The following is a 21,194-nucleotide window of genomic DNA, read 5'->3' on the forward strand; positions in this document are numbered from 1 at the left end:
TTTTTCATAGTTTATTCTTCCAGTAGACGAGAGTATCTAGTAATTATTACTGCATGTTTATGAAGACCTGATCTAAAGGAAATAGTATCCCCCATGCTGCAAACTGCTCCTCTAATTATTTTAACCTGGCATCAGACACTTTGCCCTAATTCTATTTATTCAGTAGATATAATTTAGCAGCCCAAGGAAAGCTTTTACAAGCACAGTACTGTTTTACATCAGGAAGCCTGTGCTGTCTGCCAACTCCTTTGCAGCCCCACCCAAGCTATCCTAACATCAGCTGTATTTCCTATAAGTCAGTGTCTGTTCCCAAAAAGCACACTAAGGGTATGTCTACACTACGAAATTAGTTCGAATTTATAGAAGCCGGTTTTATTGAAATCGGTTGTATACAGCCGATTGTGTATGTCCACACATAAAATGCTCTAGGTGCTCTAGTCGGCAGACCGCGTCCACAGTACGAGGCTAGCGTCAACTTCCGGAGCATTGCACTATGGGTAGCTATCCCACAGCTATCCCACAGTTCCCGCAGTCTCCGCCGCCCCTTGGAATTCTGGGTTGAGATCCCAATGCCCGGATGATGCAAAACAGTGTCGCGGGCGGTTCTGGGTACATGTCGTCAGGCCCCTCCCTCCCCCGTCACAGCAACGGCAGACAATAGATTCGCGCCTTTTTATCTGGGTTACCTGGGTTACCTGTGCAGGCAACATGGAGCTGAGCTCACAGTCACGCTGCACCGTCGTCTTAAGATGTAAAAAAATAGATTTTCTCTGTATTCATTTGCTTCCCCCTCCCTCCGTCAAATCAACGGCCTGCTAAACCCAGGGTTTTCAGTTTAATCTTTGGGGGGGACCAGTCTGTGACAGTTGTTTGTGTCTCTCCCTGATGCACAGCCACCGTTCTTTATTTTAATTCCCTGTGCCTGTACGCCATGTCGTCACTCGGCCCCCCTCCCTCCTTCCCCTAGGCCATCAGATACTACGTTTGCGCCACAGCTCGAGCCGAGAAGCGGTTCGCGCCTTTTCTTTGAATTCTGGGTTGAGATCCCAATGCCCGGATGATGCAAAACAGTGTCGCGGGCGGTTCTGGGTACATGTCGTCAGGCCCCTCCCCCCTCGTCACAGCAACGGCAGACAATAGATTCGCGCCTATTTACCTGGGTTACCTGTGCAGACAACATACCACGGCAAGCATGGAGCCCGCTCAGCTCAGCTGAGCTCACCGTCACCATATGTCCTCTGGGTGCCGGCAGACGTGGGACTGCATTGCTACACAGCAGCAGCTGCTAACTGCCTTTTGGCGGTAGACAGTGTAGCATGAGTGATAGTCGTGGGGCTGGCAGCCGTAGGGCTGCATTGCACCAGCCCCTTGCCAGGCGATGGTATATTATGATTGGTACCCGTCGTCATCGTATTGGTGTGGCTGTCAATCATGGCCACCTGGGCAGACATGCTACTGTTTTGATGATGACGGTTACCAGTCATAATATACTATTTTCTGCCAATTGCCCAGTATTGTCTGCTAAGCACCCAGAAGAGGCCGAGGGCGATGCTGGGTGCTGGCGGACGTGGGGCTGGCAGACGTGGGGCTGCATTGCTACACAGCAGCAGCCCCTTGCCTTTTGGCAGATGATGGTATTTTATGATTGGTACCCATCATCGTCGTATTGGTATGGCTGTCACTCATGCTGCAGCATCGGCTGCCACCTTAAGATGTAAAAAATAGATTTGTTCTGTGTTCATTTGCTTCCCCTTCCTCCGTGAAATCAACGGCCTGCTAAGCCCGGGGTTTCCAGTTTAATCTTTGGGGGCACCATTCTGTGTGACAGTTGTTTGTGTTTCTCCCTGTTCCTGTACCTGTACGCCATGTCGTCACTCGGCCCTCCCTCCCTCCCTCCCGCCCTCCTTCTCCTGGTCCATCAGATACTACTTTCGCGCCTTTTTTCTGACCAGGCGCCATAGCTAGCACTGGGATCATGGAGCCCGCTCAGATCACCGCGGCAATTATGAGCACTATGAACACCACGCGCATTGTCCTGGAGTATATGCAGAGCCAGAACATGCCAAGGCGAAACCCGGACCAGGCGAGGAGGCGATTGCAGCGCGGCGACGAGAGTGATGAGGAAATTGACATGGCCATAGACCTCTCACAAGGCACAGGCCCCAGCAATGTGGAAATCATGGTGTTACTGGGGCAGGTTGATACCGTGGAACGCCGATTCTGGGCCCGGGAAACAAGCACAGACTGGTGGGACCGCATCGTGCTGCAGGTATGGGACGATTCCCAGTGGCTGCGAAACTTTCGCATGCGTAAGGGCACTTTCATGGAACTTTGTGACTTGCTTTCCCCTGCCCTGAAACGCCAGGATACCAAGATGAGAGCAGCCCTCACAGTTGAGAAGCGAGTGGCGATAGCCCTGTGGAAGCTTGCAACGCCAGACAGCTACCGGTCAGTCGGGAATCAATTTGGAGTGGGCAAATCTACTGTGGGGGCTGCTGTGATCCAATTTGCCAGGGCAATGAAAGACCTGGTGATAGCAAGGGTAGTGACTCTGGGCAACGTGCAGTCAATAGTGGATGGTTTTGCTGAAATGGGATTCCCAAACTGTGGCGGGGCCATAGACGGAACCCATATCCCTATCTTGTCACCGGAGCACCAAGCCACCGACTACGTAAACCGCAAGGGGTACTTTTCAATGCTGCTGCAAGCCCTGGTGGATCACAAGGGACGTTTCACCAACATCAACGTGGGATGGCCGGGAAAGGTACATGATGCTCGCGTCTTCAGGAACTCTGCTCTGTTTCGAAAGCTGGAGGAAGGGACTTTCTTCACGGACCAGAAAGTGACCATTGGGGATGTTGAAATGCCTATCGTGATCCTTGGGGACCCAGCCTACCCCTTAATGCCATGGCTCATGAAGCCGTACACAGGCAGCCTGGACAGGAGTCAGGACCTGTTCAACTACAGGCTGAGCAAGTGCTGAATGGTGGTGGAATGTGCATTTGGACGTTTAAAAGCGCGCTGGCGCAGTTTACTGACTCGCTCAGACCTCAGCGAAAAGAATATCCCCATTGTTATTGCTGCTTGCTGTGCGCTCCACAATATCTGTGAGAGTAAGGGGGAGACCTTTATGGCGGGGTGGGAGGTTGAGGCAACTCGCCTGGCCGCTGATTACGCGCAGCCAGACACCAGGGCGGTTAGAGGAGCACAGCAGGGCGTGGTGCGCATCAGAGAAGCTTTGAAAACGAGTTTTGTGACTGGCCAGGCTACTGTGTGAAACTTCTGTTTGTTTCTCCTTGATGAACCCTCCAACCCCCCCCCCGACCCGGTTCACTCTACTTCCCTGTAAACCAACCACCCCACCCCACCCTCCCCTCCCCTCCCGCTTGTAGAGGCAATAAAGTCATTGTTTTTTCACATTCATGCATTCTTTATTAGTTCCTTACAGAGGTAGGGGGATAATTGCCAAGGTAGCTGGGATGGGTGGGGGAGGAGGGATGGAAAAGGACGTACTGCATTTTAAAACTTTAACTCTTATTGAAGCCCAGCCTTCTGATGCTTGGGCGATCATCTGGGGTGGAGTGACTGGGTGGACGGAGGCCCCCCCACTGTGTTCTTGGGCGTCTGGGTGAGGAGGCTATGGAACTTGGGGAGGAGGGCTGTTGGTTACACAGGGGCTGTAGCGGCGGTCTCTGCTCCTGCTGCCTTTCCTGCAACTCAACCATACGCTCGAGCATATCACTTTGATGCTCCAGCAGACGGAGCATTGCCTCTTGCCGTCTGTCTGCAAGCTGACGCCACCTATCGTCTTCAGCCCGCCACCTCTCCTCTCGTTCATGTTGGGCTTTTCTCATCTCCGACATTGACTGCCTCCACGCATTCTGCTGTGCTCTATCAGCGTGGGAGGACATCTGCAGCTCCGTGAACATCTCGTCCCTCGTCTTACGTTTTCTCTTTCTAATGTTCACGAGCCTCTGCGAAGGAGAAACATTTGCAGCTGGTGGAGGAGAAGGGAGAATTGGGTTGTCCATTTAAAATGGGGTTTCAATGTAAAAGGAGGGGGCTGCGGTTTCCCGGTTAACATGCGGCACAAACACAAGTAAACCACCCCCCCACACACACACACACACGATTCTCTGGGATGATCACTTCACCCCTCCCCCCCACCGCGTGGTTAACAGCAGGGAACATTTCTGGTCAGACTAGCAGGAACGGGCGCCTCTGAATGTCCCCCTTAATAAAATCACCCCATTTCAACCAGGAGAGCTTTCTGGAGATGTCCCTGGAGGATTTCCGCTCCATCCCCATACATGTTAACAGACTTGCTTGCCTTTTTTTTTTTTGTAATGTTTACAAATATTTACAAAGTTACACTCACCAGAGGTCTCCTGTGTGCCCTGAGGGTCTTGGGTGAGTTCGGGGGTTACTGGTTCCAGGTCCAGGGTCACAAACAGATCCTGGCTGTTGGGGAAACCGGTTTCTCCGCTTCCTTGCTGCTGTGAGCTACCTACAGTACCTCCATCGTCATCTTCCTCGTTCCCCGAACCGTCTTCCCTGTGTGTTTCTCCAGTGAGAGAGTCATAGCACACGGTTGGGGTAGTGGTGGCTGCACCCCCTAGAATGGCATGCAGCTCCGCGTAGTAGCGGCAAGTTTGCGGCTCTGCCCCGGACCTTCCGTTTGCTTCTCTGGCTTTGTGGTAGGCTTGCCGTAGCTCCTTAATTTTCACGCGGCACTGCTGTGTGTCCCTGTTATGGCCTCGGTCCTTCATGGCCTTGGAGATCTTTTCTAATACTTTTCCATTTCTTTTACTGCTACGGAGTTCAGCTATCACTGCTTCATCTCCCCATATGGCGAGCAGATCTCGTACCTCCCGTTCGGTCCATGCTGGAGCTCTTTTGCGATCCTGGGAGGACTCCATCACGGTTACCTGTGCTGATGAGCTCTGCGTGGTCACCTGTGCTCTCCACGCTGGGCAAACAGGAAATGAAATTCAAACCTTCGCGGGTCTTTTCCTGTCTACCTGGTCAGTGCATCTGAGTTGAGAGCGCTGTCCAGAGCGGTCACAATGAAGCACTGTGGGATAGCTCCCGGAGGCCAATAACATCGAATTCCGTCCACACTACCCCAATTCCGACCCGCAAAGGCCGGTTTTATCGCTAATCCCCTCGTCGGAGGTGGTGTAAAGAAACCGGTTTAAAGGGCCCTTTAAGTCGAAAGAAAGGGCCTCGTTGTGTGGACGTGTCCAGGCTTAATTCGGTTTAACGCTGCTAAAGTCAACCTAAACCCGTAGTGTAGACCAGGCCTAAGATGATCAAATGTCTCATCTCATTTAGATTTAAACTCACTCACTCACTGGCCCTGGAAGGTGAATATTCTTAGCACAAACCCCATTGCTGATAATGGACACCGCTGAGTAACAAGTGTTGTCGACATAAAGTGCTAGTGTAGATATGGCCCAGTCTACTCATATAGAGTACAATGCAGGATCAAGGTCTTGCACTCAACTTGCCAACTGACATGTTGTGCACAACGAGTCAGAATTTGCTTGCTTCTGGGAACCAGAAAATTTTTGGACAGAAATTATTAGTGATTCTGGGTATCTCCATTTGTGGGTGTCATGACGCACGTTAAAGGGACCATGAACAGTAAAAAGTATTTTCAGAATCAGACTAAGGACTTGTCTACAGCAGTGGTTCTCAATCTTTCCAGACTGCAGTACCCCTTTGAGAAGTCTGATGCGTCTTGTTTCCCCTCACTTAAAAACGACTTGCTTACAAAATCAGACATAAAAATACAACAGTGTCACAGCACACTATTACTGAAAAATTGCTTACTTTCTCATTTTTACCATATAATTATAAAATAAATCAATTGGAATATAAATATTGTACTTACATTTCAGTGTATAATATATAGAACAGTATAAACAAGTAATTGTATGACATTTTAGTTTGTGTACTGACTTCACTGATTTTTTTTATGCAGCCTGTTATAAAACTAGGCAAATATCTAGATGAGTTAATGTACCCCCCCCGGAAGACCTCTGCATACCACCGGGGTACATGTACCCCTGGCTGAGAACCATTGATCTACACTATACTTATTTGGGAAGTCTCCTATCATACAGTTACCACTGGTGACAGAACAGAAAACAAAAAACAACCCTGCAATATATTCAAAAGGCAGAAGGCCCATGATTAGCCACAAGTGGCATGTTGTTTTTTAAAATAATCCACATGCTACTGTAATAAGCACTATAAAAATGGTGATACCTCAGTGCCTACAACCAAGAGAGATAGTAGTATCAACTAAGTACTGACAGACGAGCCACCCTTTGGCCAGTTAGCCTCTGTTAAATCTATATATGTATATTTTTTAACTGATTGGCCTTTTCTGGTTAAATGCCTGTTACTGCGGACTTCCCTCTATTAAAAAGACACAATAAAAAAAAAAAAATTAAGTGAAAGATACTAGGGTAAGGTAACATTCATGTTGCATAAAGTACTTAAAAGTCATAAATTTGAATAAGCAACCCCTCTTTTATTTAAATCCAGCCCATTGGGCATACATATTCTGGCTGACATTTTCAAGGGAGCCTAAAGGAATTGAGTGCCTAACTCCACAGGGTTCCTTAACCATCATCTTTGAATTTTGCTCATACTATTTTAGATATGCCAGTGTACCTAAGATTGTGGAGACAAGTGGATTTTCTCTTGTACACAATCACCTCATTAACTATTGCATCAACGTATACTACACACACACAGGGCACAATTAAGGTAGCAGTTCAGCTTTAACATTCTCATTCCCTGATTAATGCACAATGCAGTGTAAAGGTTGTGCCTGTAACCGTTTTTTTGCTTGGTTGGTCATGGGTTCCCTCCCCCCTCCACATTTAATATAAATATATACAGACAAATAAAAAGAAATGTTTTCAGGCAATTAGTACCCAAAAACCTTGATCAATCTTCAAGGAAACTTAAATGTATCTCTATTCACAATATCAGTATATCATTGAGAAACTAGACTCTGCTGTAGTTTATCCAAAACGTGAATCTGAATTCTCACTTTGAATTCCCAAGAGTGGACTGGGTTTCTGAGTGACTTCAGGCTATAAAATTGTTGCTAATAAATCAGACAGCAGATGAAAGCTGAGCCAACATTAAATTTGCTCTATGGCAAGCTATCCAGGGCCTGAACAAAAGTAATTCGCAAAGTTCTAGCAACTGATCAAAATTAGTTTCTGTATACTTTAATATTTACTTTATTCTTCTTAAATATTGAGTGTCCACATCATGGGGACAAAATAAATTCCAACACACTGGACTCTGATGCCATTCAGAACCCATCTAACTTTTCAACAGTAAAAATAATTTCTTACAATTTGCTATTACTGGCTTCAAGAACAATATATTCAGCGGATCTATCTTTAAAAGCTGAAGGGATAACAACTCTGCTTGAATATTTATGAGCAGAAACCTGGACATTTGCATTAAAAAATTGAACATTCATTTTTCTTGACAAGACTGAAAGAAGGGTAGTTAGACAACAGCCTTAGGAATCTTCTCCAAACGAATCTTTTCACCAGATTTCTACTTAATTTAAAGCATATACTAGAAAACAGTACCCCTTTCAACATATTATCTGAAACAGTGTTAGAAACATAGTTCAGATAAATTAATACTTTTTAGTTCTGTTACTTAATTTTAGATGCCGCAGACAAAGAAATCCCTAAATGTGGCCTGGTGTTTGCATATTACTTACCCACAAATTTAGCTAGATAACATATATGGTACAAAATACGTGTCAGTCACAAAATTCAAATTCAAACCACCATATAAACAAGAATTATCTTTTTTATATTATGCCCCATAACAGTCTCCTGCAAATCCACTACGTTTAGACACAACTTTACAAAAGTTATGCTTCAGTTTATAATTTTCCAGGCTTGTTCTCACCTGACCAGGTGAAAACTTATGGAAAGTTTGATAAAAATCCTTTGACTGTTTCAGTTACCCAAGTGTGAAAACCAAAAGGCTGTTTACAAATTCTAAGTTATTTTTCCCCTTAGGTTTTTTATGGAATAATTAAAATATATAATTTTAATAGTTAAAATTCCTCATTTATCAAGTCCACAAAGATAATGTCCATTGCCAAGTTTTAAAAAACAGATTAATAAAGGACTAAATGTAATGTGTAACAATAGTACATTGTTTTAAAACCACTTTTAGCATTAACCTAGATTAGAAAACTATAGTGCATTAAGTCTACCTTTAAAGATGTCTTGCAAAAGGAAGACAAACATTGGGCATATGCTGTTTTTCACTTCTTTAGGATGTACAAAGAATGCCTAATTATATTTTAATATCAAATTATGTAATTTTTCCAGCTTTTTTTTATAATATAAAGTCAAATACTGTATTATCTAGGGTGGGCACCTATGACTGGAGGAACTATTGAAATGGTGGCACAAGGGAGGAATTAAACATTGAACTAATAAGAGGATAAGATTTTTTCCATCTGAATATTTAAAACCCTGTTTTGTTTGGTTTATAGATTTTTATTCAAAATGTTAATTAGTCAATGAAGATTTAACATCACCACCACTTCAAATATGTTGTTAAGATGTCATCATAAACATCTCTTGTACTTTAATTCTCCAATAAAAACAAGGGAATATCAGCGTTTATATTTTTGAGTTTTCTACATTAACAGAAAAAACCTTCTCATCTGCACACAACACACATCTTCTCAGGCCTTTTTAATACATCAAAGCAGTAAAAAAGACCAACTTTTTAAAAAATCCTTTGCGGGTCACATTTAAACAACAATGTAGTGCTTTATTTCAATATACAGTCGTTTCGATACACGTTCATATGGTTCATGTGTTTTATCCGGAGCATATTAAAATTCACATACTATATATTAATTTCATTTGGTGATCATTTAATGTTTCATTTGGCATTGAATTTCCTTTTTTGAAAAGTATCTAAAATGATGAAACATTATGGCTGACAAACCGAGTGCAAGAAAATCAGGTAATTCAATTTTCAATTCCCTTAACAGTGTGAATTGTAATTATGAGGAATGGAGGGGAAGACACTACCTCATTCAGTACACAGGATGGATAATGATTAGCGAATTAAATTAGGGTTGTATAGTGAAGGAGGTGGTTTTCCATAGGACTCCTGCCCTCATTTGTTGCAAGGTGTGTAATAATGAATGAAGCAGAGAACTTCAGGAAGAGAAAAGGATGATCTTATGGTTAAGAATGTCACCCAGGAGAATAGGATTCTCTCCCTACTCTCCCACAGCATTCCTAAATGATGCTGGACAAATCACGTAATCCAAACTATTCAAAGACAACCATTAACTATGTGTTCCTCAGTTTCCAGATGCCAAAGAAGACACAATTGGGGTCAGATTTCTAAAAGTGCTGAGGACTCAACTGTAAATGAAGATGGCTGGAACTCTGCTTTAAACACAAAGTGCTACAAAAATGCAAAATACTCTGGAAAAAATCAGACCCTTTATATCTCAATTTGGGCACTGAAAATGAAATCTCTGTCTCAGCCTCCCCTCTGTAAAACAGGAATACTACTATCTAAACTTATAGGAGATATGGTGAATAAATTCATTAATATCTGAGAAGCATTCTGATACTACAGGCACAGCACTACAAAAATGACCAAGAGGCAATATATATAATTTTTGACTCCATGCAGAGTTTGTATGGTGGGTTTTAAATAACTTGTGAGAGACACTGAATCAGGAGGATTGTGCACTGAACGAGACAGGGGTTCTGTAGAAAAAATAGTATGTGATCATGCAATGAAAGACTGTCTAATAATGTACATATACAAGGGGGCCAAATGAAGGTTACACAGACAATTTAATTCAGCCATTTCCTAACTTTTCAGTGCTTGACTTTGCAACCTTAAAAGAGTTTTTAAAATAACAGTTTTTTGGGGGGGGGATGTAATTTAAATATATTTGGAGAATTTACCTCAAGTCAAAGAAATTTACTAAGGTGATTGGAAAAAATTTGCTAGGATTATGTTGCATCTTATGTCAACCATTTGGGTGGCTCCCAGTTTAAAAAAAGCAAAGGCTTTGTTCTGCCAGATGAAAGAAATATTTACAAAAGGTACGTCTGATTACAGAGATTTATTTCTTAACTGATGCAGTGATTTTAAAATTCGTCAAACTGTGTGGCTAAACCAGGGATCGGCAACCTTTGGCATGCAGCCCGTCAGAGAAATTCACTGGCAGGGAGGGCCAGTTTGTTTACCTATAGCGTCCACAGGTTCGGTTGATCGCAGGTCCCACTGGCCATGGTTTGCCGTTCCAGGCCAATAGGGGCTGCGGGAAGCGGCATGGGCCGAGCAGGGGTGGCTCCAGGCACCAGCGCATCCAGTGCATGCCTGGGCCGGCAAGCCGCGGGGGGCGGCCTGCCGGACACTGTGGGGGCGGCAGTCAGGGAGCCTTCGGCAGCATGCCTGCGGGAGATCCGCCAGTCTCGCGGCTTTGGCAGCAATTCGGTGGTGGGTACGCCGAAGGCGCGGGACCGGCGGACCTCCCGCAGGCATGCCGCCGAATCCGCGTTACCAGCGGACCTCCCGCAGGCATGCTGCTGAAGCCTGCCTCACTGCCGTGCTTGGGGTGGCGAAATACAAAGAGCCGCCCCTGGGGCCGAGGGATGTGCTGGCCGCTTCCCACAGCCCCCATTGGCCTGGGATGGCAAACCGTGGCCAGTGGGAGCTGCAATCAGCCAAACCTGCGGATGCTGCAGATAAACAAACCGGCCCGGCCCACCAGCAGATTTCCCTGACGGGCCGAGTGCCAAAGGTTACTGATCCCTGCTTTAAAGAGACTGCGGAGCACACAACCCTCAAGCAAGTTGGGCATCCAAAAAAAGTCACTAGACACTTTTGAAAATCTTGGCTTGACACTTCTTCTAGTCACATAAAGATGCTTATAAATAACAACTTTTAAGGCTTAATGACTTTTACAACTCCTGCAGTGCCTGCAACTCCCACTTATACTGAGTAGCTTGCAATTATATTGGCAGTCTTACTGGGAAGCAAATAAGCATGGAACAAAATCAGGATGAAGAAGATGGGACACTACAACAAGAATAGAAAAGAAAAGGAATGACCTGTTGAGTGCTGGCCTAAGCCAATGCACATCTTGCACATATGCACAGTGTAACCTCATTTAGCTGAGCAATTTATAAGCTTAGGGCTATAATCACTATAAGCCTTACTATCCCTGTGGAAAGTCTGATTTTAAAGGCTCTTAACCTGGCCTACTTAAAACCATTTTCTACCAGGCTGCTCAAGGGTACTTCTCAGCAACAGCAAGATACGTTTAATATAAGATGTGATTATTTTTAAATGGGGAAAGATTTTTGTTTTGTTTTAAACTCTCCTTATAATTACCAACCTGTATTACTTTTTGTTCTAAACGTAAAAAGATCACCCTCAAAAAAAAAAAAAAAAAGCAGCCACCCTGAAAAATTTCAGAAAGTTGTGAGCATTTGAAAGCAGGGACTTGGAACGGAAAACATTGTGTCCCCTCAATTATGATGTTTGCTGCCCTCATGACTCCCATTATAATACTAAGTTAAAAAAAGTATAAACATAAAAGATAACTAAGCTGCTGAGAGTTTTTAAAGTGACAAGTTTTTAAAATCTTATCCCTGAAGTCAGTTATATGCTTCCTACTCTTCTCCCAGTGTCTCACCAGGAAGGCTTCCCTTACCATCAACATCTGGTAACTAACATAGTTAAACTGGTCTTCCATGTGAAACCCAATTGTACTCCAGCTCCAAAGGAAGCGTGGCAGGAGTATTAGATTAGAAACTTTACTTTAGTTCACCTCCCCTTTCCTTCTCATTACTGAGGACTCGATCATTTAGTGTGAACTTTTACATTTTGTTCAAAGTTACAACACAGCTTTGGACTATAAATATAATTGCTAAATTTTGTCCCTTACAAAATTCTTAACAGGAGTTTAAGAACAGGATTTTAATGACTTAAAGCAGCTGGGAGATGGAGGATGAACACATTAGGGAATCTTTAAGCAAAGAAACCCAAAAAACAAAAAACAAAAACAAAAATAAACCACCATGCATTTCAACATACTTCAAACTGATGCCTATCAGATGAGTGCCCAATCACTCTTTGGTATGGTATGGTAATCAGCAGGTGTGACAGCCAGGCCCCCTTTCTAGCAGGCTAAGTGCATGTCCTTTCCTGTTGTTGTGCAGTAGGGGTGGCACTTCTCTTTACACTTACCTCTGTTGACCCATGCAACAAGCAGGATTTTATCTTGAAACATAAGAAAACCTTAACGCATGTATACTAAGAGTGTTTTGCAATTTCCTTTAAACAGGCTGGAGCTGCAGTAAAATAGCTATTTTAAAAAGTTAAAAGTATGTATAGCCACACAAGATAACCAAACACACCTAACAGGATTCCTCACACTACCACTGAAATTAAATACATGTCTACGCACGCCTTTTAAGAGAAACTGTCTTAATGCCTTTTCTTTTAGTAGTATGCAGTGTTGTAGCTGTGTTGGTGCCAGGATATTAGAGAGACAAGATGGGTGAAGTAATAGCCTTTATTGGACCAACTTTTGTTGGTGAGAGAGAAACAAGCTCTTGAGCTTACTCAGCGCTCTTCTCCAAGTCTCAGAAATGTACTTAGTGTCACAGGTAAATACAAGGAGAAAAAGATTGTTTAGCGTAAATAGTTAACACATTTCCCTTTAGTTGTCATTTTAGGCTTAAAAACAGATGATTTTTACTAAGCTTTCTTAAAAAAAATCACTGTTCACATTAATATGTATCATTTTGGAATAGGATTTCTGTAGCCACACAAATCCTGTAAATTATCTTTTGAACAAGCAACCCATTTCCTTACTGCTTACTTTCATCCCAATTTTAGAAATCCGCTATATCTGAATATCCAAGTCAGAATTTGTATAAACTTCTGAACCTCCACATAATTTCTATGTTAATAACCACAACTGGCAACTAAAGCTCAAACTGCTCACAAATATTTTTCTAGCATTAGAGCACAGGTATGTATCCCCAAAATGCAGATTGGGAACAATTACCGGTCTCGGATAAGTTACTGAAGGAGCATTCATAATAATGGCTATGTAGGAAGGATTGGAAATAGGCAACCAGAAGAAATTACTTGTCCATATTTGTCCGGAGTGTGATGAAAAATAAGGCATGCCTGAGTTGATCTTGAAAAATGCCATGATAGATAACTTACGATACAAGAGAGAAGCATTTTTTGGGGAGCACAAGGTAACTTTATAAGAATACCAACTTTCAAACACTGCCAAACTTGTAACATCATATGAATAACCCTTAGATCAATTTTTGAGACCAGGGACAATCGCTATCCCCCATTTCCACAGATTCACACTCATATCATGAGGCGTGATAGGGGGATGCAACAAGATGCTAGTATGGATGGGAAACTCTTGGAGAGTATTCAGTAGAATGAACACACACAAACAAGAACTTTCTGCTTGATTGGTGGCTTTCAGAAAAAGGAGTAATGGTTTTTCCTCAAATTCATATCTAGTACTGCAGTTTTTAGACCTCATTTTGATTAATTCCAACAAATTGATGTCTCAATTTTTGAACTAAGATTACCCAAGCACTTCCTAACTGTTGGGTCAGTTGTTGAGTTTAGCATGCAGGTGCTGGGTGGTGTTGGTGGCCTGTAATATACAGATTGTCAGACTAGACGATGCGATGGTCCCTTCTGACCTTCAACTCTATGACAAAGTACATGAATATCCAAAAGTCTCTTTAGGAGGTGCTCACTAACACTATTTGGACATCAAGGTGGTGAACCATCATGGCTTAAGACCTTTAATTTATTTTTGAAAGCATGAAAACAGGAGAGAATGACAAGAACAAAAAGCAGCACACACTGAATTCTACAAGACAAGTTTCCGTTTATAACTAACTTTCCCCAGAAATGTAACGAAAAGCTGGCTTATGCTCTCAAAAGTTGTCAGAGCCCCTACTGAAGTCAGCCTAAATGAACTGACCACTATTATATCCTAGATTTGAAAGGTCTCACATCTTTGGAGACTATCTATAGGAGACCAGAGGAGAAATTACATCCAAAAATTCTTGGAATTTCTGCTGAAAGGGCTAACAATCACATCTGAAGGAGCGAGCAAACAGTAAAACCTTTATTCTCTCTAATATCTTTCAATGCCTGATCTAGTGGCTCGCCAAACAGATGCTCTCTTGAAAAGGAAGAGCTATATCATTTCATTATGTTCAATTTCCTGAACCAAGACATCAGCCAGAGAAATCAACTGGATGTAAGGCTAATTGTCATAAAATTAGAGCATCTCAGGCTGCATCATGTCACAGAGGATCTTTTATGAGACAACCTGTAGACTTCTTAAAGCCATTGTTTAGCTAGTGACTCTATGAAAGGAAGGCTTTCTCCAAATAAAATTTTGCTTAAAAAATTCTAGCCAAGCAGAGGGTACAAATTCAGGTGTGTCCATTAAACCCAATTTCCCCTAAATCCACTCCTCTCACCAGCGGCAGGAGTAGTCTTGCCACTTCTCTAAGCATGAACTGGGGAAAGAATAAACTAATATAGTATGTATAATCTTAAAGCCATTTTAAAATGCAGTCTGTTTGTAATTCACAAGGTATGCTTTTTATTTAATTTTAAAAATTAGTATAAATTTCTCAATATCTTCATTATGCAGTGTAAGAGCTTGTATCAGTGAAACATTGACACTGTACTTTCCTACATCAAATAATGTTGACTTGTTGGACAGGTTTGTGCTGTATCCAAACTTACACTTGAGTAGAAACAGAAGGTTCACGGAGAAAAATTAACTAAAATATTTTAATTCAAGTAGAAATTAAAAACTTGATTCCAAAACTGTTTAAGAGAGCTACTCAGTGTAAATGGCAGTATTTCTATAGTTTAAAATTCTGCAAACCACTACTGGGCTATTTTTAAATTGTTAGCAGGAAGTACAGACAGACAGGATGTATATGCAGGGAGCACTTAATTATAATTTAAACAAAATACATCTTAATGCAGCTGCAACCTTAGCAAAAGAGGGCATCTGATAGTTGTTTGAAAAGGTTTTAGAGTGTCAAGCTAAGAGTGGCTACTTAATTTGTGAGTTTAGTGTTCATGAAAGTGAAGTCCTGGTTACACTGGACTATAGGCAACATCCATTTAATTTTAGACATCCACCTTACAGCATTTCAAAATAGCGTGAACAAAACCACGTCACTCTGCCCTACACCTTTGGTAAACTATACTAGACTAAGTGAGGCATTCAATAGCATCCTCTCCTCTCACATACAATCTAATGTCTCAATCATGACGTGCAATAACCCTGTTTATTCATTCCTGAACTTTCCTTTAGCATAGACTGCTTTTCATGCTAAATTACATCAAAGTTGGTTTGATTTTGCAAGGCTCACAGGGAATTATGGGAAAGCACTAGCTCATTTCCATTTGTAATCATTCATATCAACTCCAGGAGATTAACATGCATTTAACCTTAGGATAATGCACTTTCCACTCCTCTCCTTCACACCACTATGCTGACATTCATATCAGCCTCTCCCTGTTTCTGAACAGACCAAACACTTCTACCCTAATGTAACTGCTTTTGAGTGTTACAATTGACAATGTTTTATTAACACTATTACTATCAGCATGTTTCAGCTAAAACAGTTCATCTCAAATGTGGCCACCGTGGCCAGGGGTTTTTCCTGCGGCCACAACAGCCTCTTGGGCAGAGATGGGGGAAGGGGCAAAGCAGTGACCCCTCCCTGCAGCATCCAGGGGCTCCGGCTCAGGGCTTCAGCCCAGGGCCAGTCTTACTGGACACAATGGTCAAGAGGCAAGGAGTGGGGGGAGACTGAGGTGCGAGGCCCTGGAAGGCAGCTCAGGGCAATGGGGGAGGGGGCCGCGATGGAGAGATTAGGGGAGTGGGTGGAGGCAACAGGGGTCAGAGGGGATCTGTAGAGGACCCGGGGAGGCAGCAGGGCCAGAGGCACCAACATGCAACTGTACATTCTTTTTATTATTGAGTCTGCAAAAAACCCCTACCAAAAAAAATTGCAATGATCTGGACATCTATATGTGCATATTTATTTGTTTTTCTAAAGTTACTTAAGTATTTTAGGAGAATTTGTCAGAGCGGCCACCAGCAAGAGTTCACTGTCCATGGGCTTGTACACAGGAAGGGGCATGTGCCAATGAGCTACTGCTTTAATGCTGACACTCATCTATGGATAGGCTCACCATGGAACCAACAGTCAGCATTGTTATCACAGTACCACTGTGATTTCAGACATCTGTTTATTAACCAGATACGAGCTTATCAAAATCAATCATCTTACAGTGCTTATGCAAGCCCTCAGGTGTGAAGCAGAATGATCTAAATTAAAATCAAAGAGGAAATAATGCAAACAAAACTGATAATATTTAAAGAGGTATGCACTTTACAATAGAGGTATGCATGTTGATCATAAAACCTTTATGAATTAATGGATGGAATTTGTGTTTCAGAGAAACATGTACTAAGAGTCACTATAATAAAACTTTTTTGGTCAAAAGGATCTCTATGGGAGGTTAAACTAATTATCTATGCCAATACTCATTTTTGAGATAACAAGTCTATCAAGCCAGAGACTCTGTCAATTTATACAATGTGGGTATTATACAATACGACTCAAGAGAAGTTGCCAAATTCCTTTCAACGGGAACCTAGAGTCAACCCTTGAGCCATAGCTTAAAAATGAAAGAGTAGTGTTTTAGCTGCTATGATAAATAATCAACATTCTTCAGAAGTTGCTCTATGTACCCAAATGGAAAACTTGATACATCTCTATGCTAAACCTGAACTATTGCAGCCGGAAGTTGATTTGAGATTTCTGTGAAGAATTAAGATTACATTATTAGCGGCAGCACTTCTACTAAACTAGAGCTAGTAAATCTCTGGACAAAGAAAAAACACATTTCAAAGAACCACAAAATAAATGTTACAGATCTCTAGAATATATTTGTCCCTCATTCTTAGCATTTAATTAAAATGTGCTGACTTAGAGTTTTATAATTAGCTATTACAGAGAGTACATACTATAGACACCTATAATTTTAATATATTTCTTCCCTACTCCTAGAAACAATCTCTTTGTCATGAAGTTTTAAAGCAGCAAGAGTGTAGAAAAAATAATTTTAAAAGCACCAGTTTTAAAGAAAGATTCAATAAATCACCATCTAGTCTTACCCCTGAGCAATCAAGAAAACATAACTCTACTTCGGAACTTCTTAACCAAAAGATAATTTTCTCCTCCCTCTTAAAAACTATTCAAATAGTGACGAGTACATTATCTGCAGTTTGTTTTAGGTTTACTTCTAACAACATCTTCCCCAACTCCTACATTCTATATCAGGGGTTCTCAAACTGGGGGTCGTGACCCCTTCAGGGTGTCGCAAGGTTATTACTGGGGTGTCGCAAGCTGTCAGCCTCTAACCCCGCTTCACTTCCAGCATTTATAATAGTGTTAATATAAAAAATGTTTTTAATTTATCTGGGGTCACACTCAGGCTTGCTGTGTGAAAGGGGTCACCAATACTAAAGTTTGAGAACCACTGTTCTATACCATAGTAATCATAGATATCACTGTATGGTTAAAAAGATGGATTACGTTTTAAACATGATTTGGGTCGAAGAGAAAATGGATAGAATAAGTACTTTAAAAAAAGTTGTGCTAGAAAAAAGATTGAAAGTTTGATTACTAAAAATGGTCTGTATAGTGCAAGTTAAGTCATAGTAAGAAAATCACAAAATATTTAGAACTACCTAAGAAAGATCCGCTGAGGAGCTGGAGGGGGCTAGCATGAGTGACAGCCAATGGGCTCAGTGAAAGAATAGCTCATTTGTTATTAAAAAAAAAACCTAAATTGATTAAATTCACACCTTACACAGACCAGCCCTGAGACTGAGCCAACTGCTACTCATTTAGGCCATTGTCCTACTGCGAACACACCCGTCATGCCAGCAACCACAGTAGGTGGTCCAGAAGGAACTCCTTACCTGCATCCTTTACCAGGTCTGCTAGGAGAGCCTGGAGGATGCACTGTGCAGAGCGTGTATCACCAGAACACTCCAACAGTGCCTGAGGTGGAAAGAGAGAAGATGGGGCACAGCCGCATTTGTGCGGAGTGGGAAAGTCCTATGCTAGATGCATCCGCCTTTCCTCTTGCCACTGCCTGAACAGAGTTAAAAGATTCAGAGTCCTCCTGACAAGCCTCACCAGACTCCCTTGCATAAGACCTCCATGATTCCTCCTCAGCAACCAACTGGGAGACTGCTAGTAGTCAGGAAAGACCACATGAAGAACAAGAGAGGAGCCATTCTCCAAGTGACCAGTCACAGTTCAGAGAGGACTTGCATTCCACAGTCAGCCACTGCAGCATGACCGCCCTGCCACTACTATAGCAAGAAAAGATTACAGAACAACCCCTGCTACTGCTGATGCCAAGAAATGCCTCCCTACAAGTTGCTAAGGAAGATTCACAGATTCCAAGGCCAGAAGGGACCATTATGATCATCTAGTCTGAGATCCTGTGTAACACAGGCCATAGAACTTGTCAAAAATAATTCCTAGAGCAGATCTTTTAGAAAAATATCCAATCTGGATTTAAAATAGTCAGTGATGGAGAATCCACCACGACCCTTAGTAAATATTGTTTTAATGGTTAATTACCCTCACTGTCAAAAATGTACACCTTATTTCCGGTCTGAATTTGTCTAGCCTCAACTTCCAGCCATTGGATCACGTTATACCTTTCTTTGCTAGACTGTCCAGCCCATTATTAAATAAGTGTTCCCCATGTATGTACTTATAGACTGGAAACAAGTCACCCCTTACCCTTCTCTTTGTTAATTTAAATAGAGTGAGCTCTTTGAGTTTATCACTATAAGGCAGGTTTTCTAATCCTTAATCACTCTTGTGGCTCTTGTCTGAATCCTCTCCAATTTATCAACATCCTTCTTGAAATGTGGGCACCAGAACAGGACACAGTATTCCAACCACAGTTGCACCGTGCCAAATACAAAGATAAAATAACCTTTCTACTATTACTAGAGATGCTCTGTTTATGCATTCCAGGGTTGCATTAGTGCCTTTGGCCACTGCATCACACTGGGAGCTCAGGTTTACCTGATTATCCACCACAGCTCCCAAATCTTTTTCAGAGTCACTACTTCCCAGGATAGAATCCCCCGTACTGTAAATATTACCTACGTGCTTTGTTCCTAAATGTATACATTTATATTTAGCCATGTTAAAATGCATGTTTGCTTGTGCCCAGTTTACCAAGTGATCAAGATTGCTTTGAATCAGTGACCTGTTCTCGTCATTATTTACCACTCCTCCAAAAGGAAGCATGGAGCAAGGGTGGGAAAATATGAAATTGATGGAGCATGTATATGTTGGGGGATGTAGAATGAGAGCATATTTCACTCAGGAATGTCCATATACCACTGATTGAGGCAGAAATTTTGAGTGAGCACCTTTAAACTTTTGGAAGCATGTCACTGAAAAAATCCTTCAGAAGTGCCTCAAAATGGATTAAGCGACAACTCCCCTTCCTCCCCCGCCCCATATATAAAGTAAATGAAACAGCTTTCAAATATTCCATGTTAATTTTGTTTATACATCCTCTTCACTGGAAGGAGGAACTAATTATCATAACTTTATTCACTTATAGTATATGCTATGGCTATTACTATCAGTTTGAGATAAAAAAAGCTGAACATATAAAAGCTACCTGACAGAAAACTAACATTATAGCTAACTGAACACTGCTCTTCAGAATCAGTAATGAAGGAAACCTAATAAGACACTGTGACATTATTGACGAACTGTGACCGTAGTGGCACCAAATCTTGTATAGAGAGGGTCAAATAAGGTGTCTAAGACAATGTTATGGTTTGCTGGTTATAATTATGCTATCTGTATGCATGTATCATTTTTGTATTTAAAGTTATATGTATTGGCTCTATACTGTCTGTATTTCAAACTTATGCTATGCTTCAGGGGAACACCCCAGACAATTTGGTGTCAGCAATGCCTAGCCTGCTTGATGGCCCATTAAGGACCATCAGCTATACAAAAGACCCATTGAAAGAAGGCAGATATATCTTGTGACTCGGCAAGGCATGCAGGGACATGCCTGTGGACAAAACTCTATGGTTTTTCCATGCCATGGGATGGGTAGCTTGTGGTTGGAACCAAGAAAGCACAAGCCACATGGCAAAAGGACTATAAAAAGGCAGCTGCATCATCTCCATCTGGTCTTCAATCCTGCTTCTTACTTCTGGAGGAATCTTGCTGCAAACTGAAGCTCTGAACAAAGGACTGAATGACCCATCCCAGCTGTGGATGTACTCCAGAGACTTGATTTGAAACTGAAGTTTATTCCATCACTGCTACAAGCCTGAACCAAGAACTTTGCCACTACGGTATGTAATTAATTCCACTTAACCAATTTTAGCTATCATCTATATCTTTTCCCTTTTATGAATAAACCTTTAGATTCTAAAGGATTGGCAACAGCGTGATTTGTGGGTAAGATCTGATTTGTATATTGACTTGGGTCTGGAGCTTGGTCCTCTGGGATAGAGAGAACCTTTTTTCTTTTACTGGGATATTGGTTTTCATAACCATTTATCCCCAGAATGAGTGGCACTGGTGGTGATACTGGGAAACTGGAGTGTCTAAGGGAATTGCTTGTGTGACTTATGGTTAGCCAGTGGGGTAAAACCGAAGTCCTCTCTGTTTGGCTGGTTTGGTTTGCCTTGGTGTGCAAAGGAACCCCAGCCTTGGGCTGTAACTGTCCTGCTTTAAGCAATTTGTCCTGAGTTGGTACTCTCAAAAGTGTCCCGCCAAGGGCAGCATTGTTACAGACACAAAAATCATTTAAAATATATAAGGAAGTTCATTGTGTACACTTAATGCTCTCTGAAGATCTGTTGATGCTGCAAAAGCACATTACTCCAGATTCCAAGCAAATCCCACTGGGGAGATCCATTTTACACTGTACTCCCTGGACAACGCACCTAAGGCAGATAACTGCCTCAATTCAAACAGGTT

General features: G+C 42.2%; 2 protein-coding genes across 9 annotated transcripts in view; both read right to left on the reverse strand.

Annotated features, from left to right (window-relative positions):
- Positions 1-21,194, reverse strand: part of RAPH1 (Ras association (RalGDS/AF-6) and pleckstrin homology domains 1) — a 170,033-nt gene that overhangs the window by 102,109 nt on the left and 46,730 nt on the right. The window lies entirely within an intron of this gene.
- On the reverse strand, positions 3,431-5,602 carry LOC135974388 (myb/SANT-like DNA-binding domain-containing protein 2). The gene is made up of 2 exons (XM_065562091.1): positions 4,379-5,602; positions 3,431-3,997 (listed from the first exon to the last, which is right to left on the reverse strand). The coding sequence occupies exons 1-2, from the start codon at positions 4,917-4,919 to the stop codon at positions 3,528-3,530; spliced, it is 1,011 nt and encodes a 336-aa protein (XP_065418163.1). The 5' UTR covers positions 4,920-5,602; the 3' UTR covers positions 3,431-3,527.

The sequence above is a fragment of the Chrysemys picta genome, chromosome 11 (assembly GCF_011386835.1).
Source record: "Chrysemys picta bellii isolate R12L10 chromosome 11, ASM1138683v2, whole genome shotgun sequence".
In the NCBI taxonomy this organism is placed as follows: Eukaryota; Metazoa; Chordata; order Testudines; family Emydidae; genus Chrysemys; species Chrysemys picta.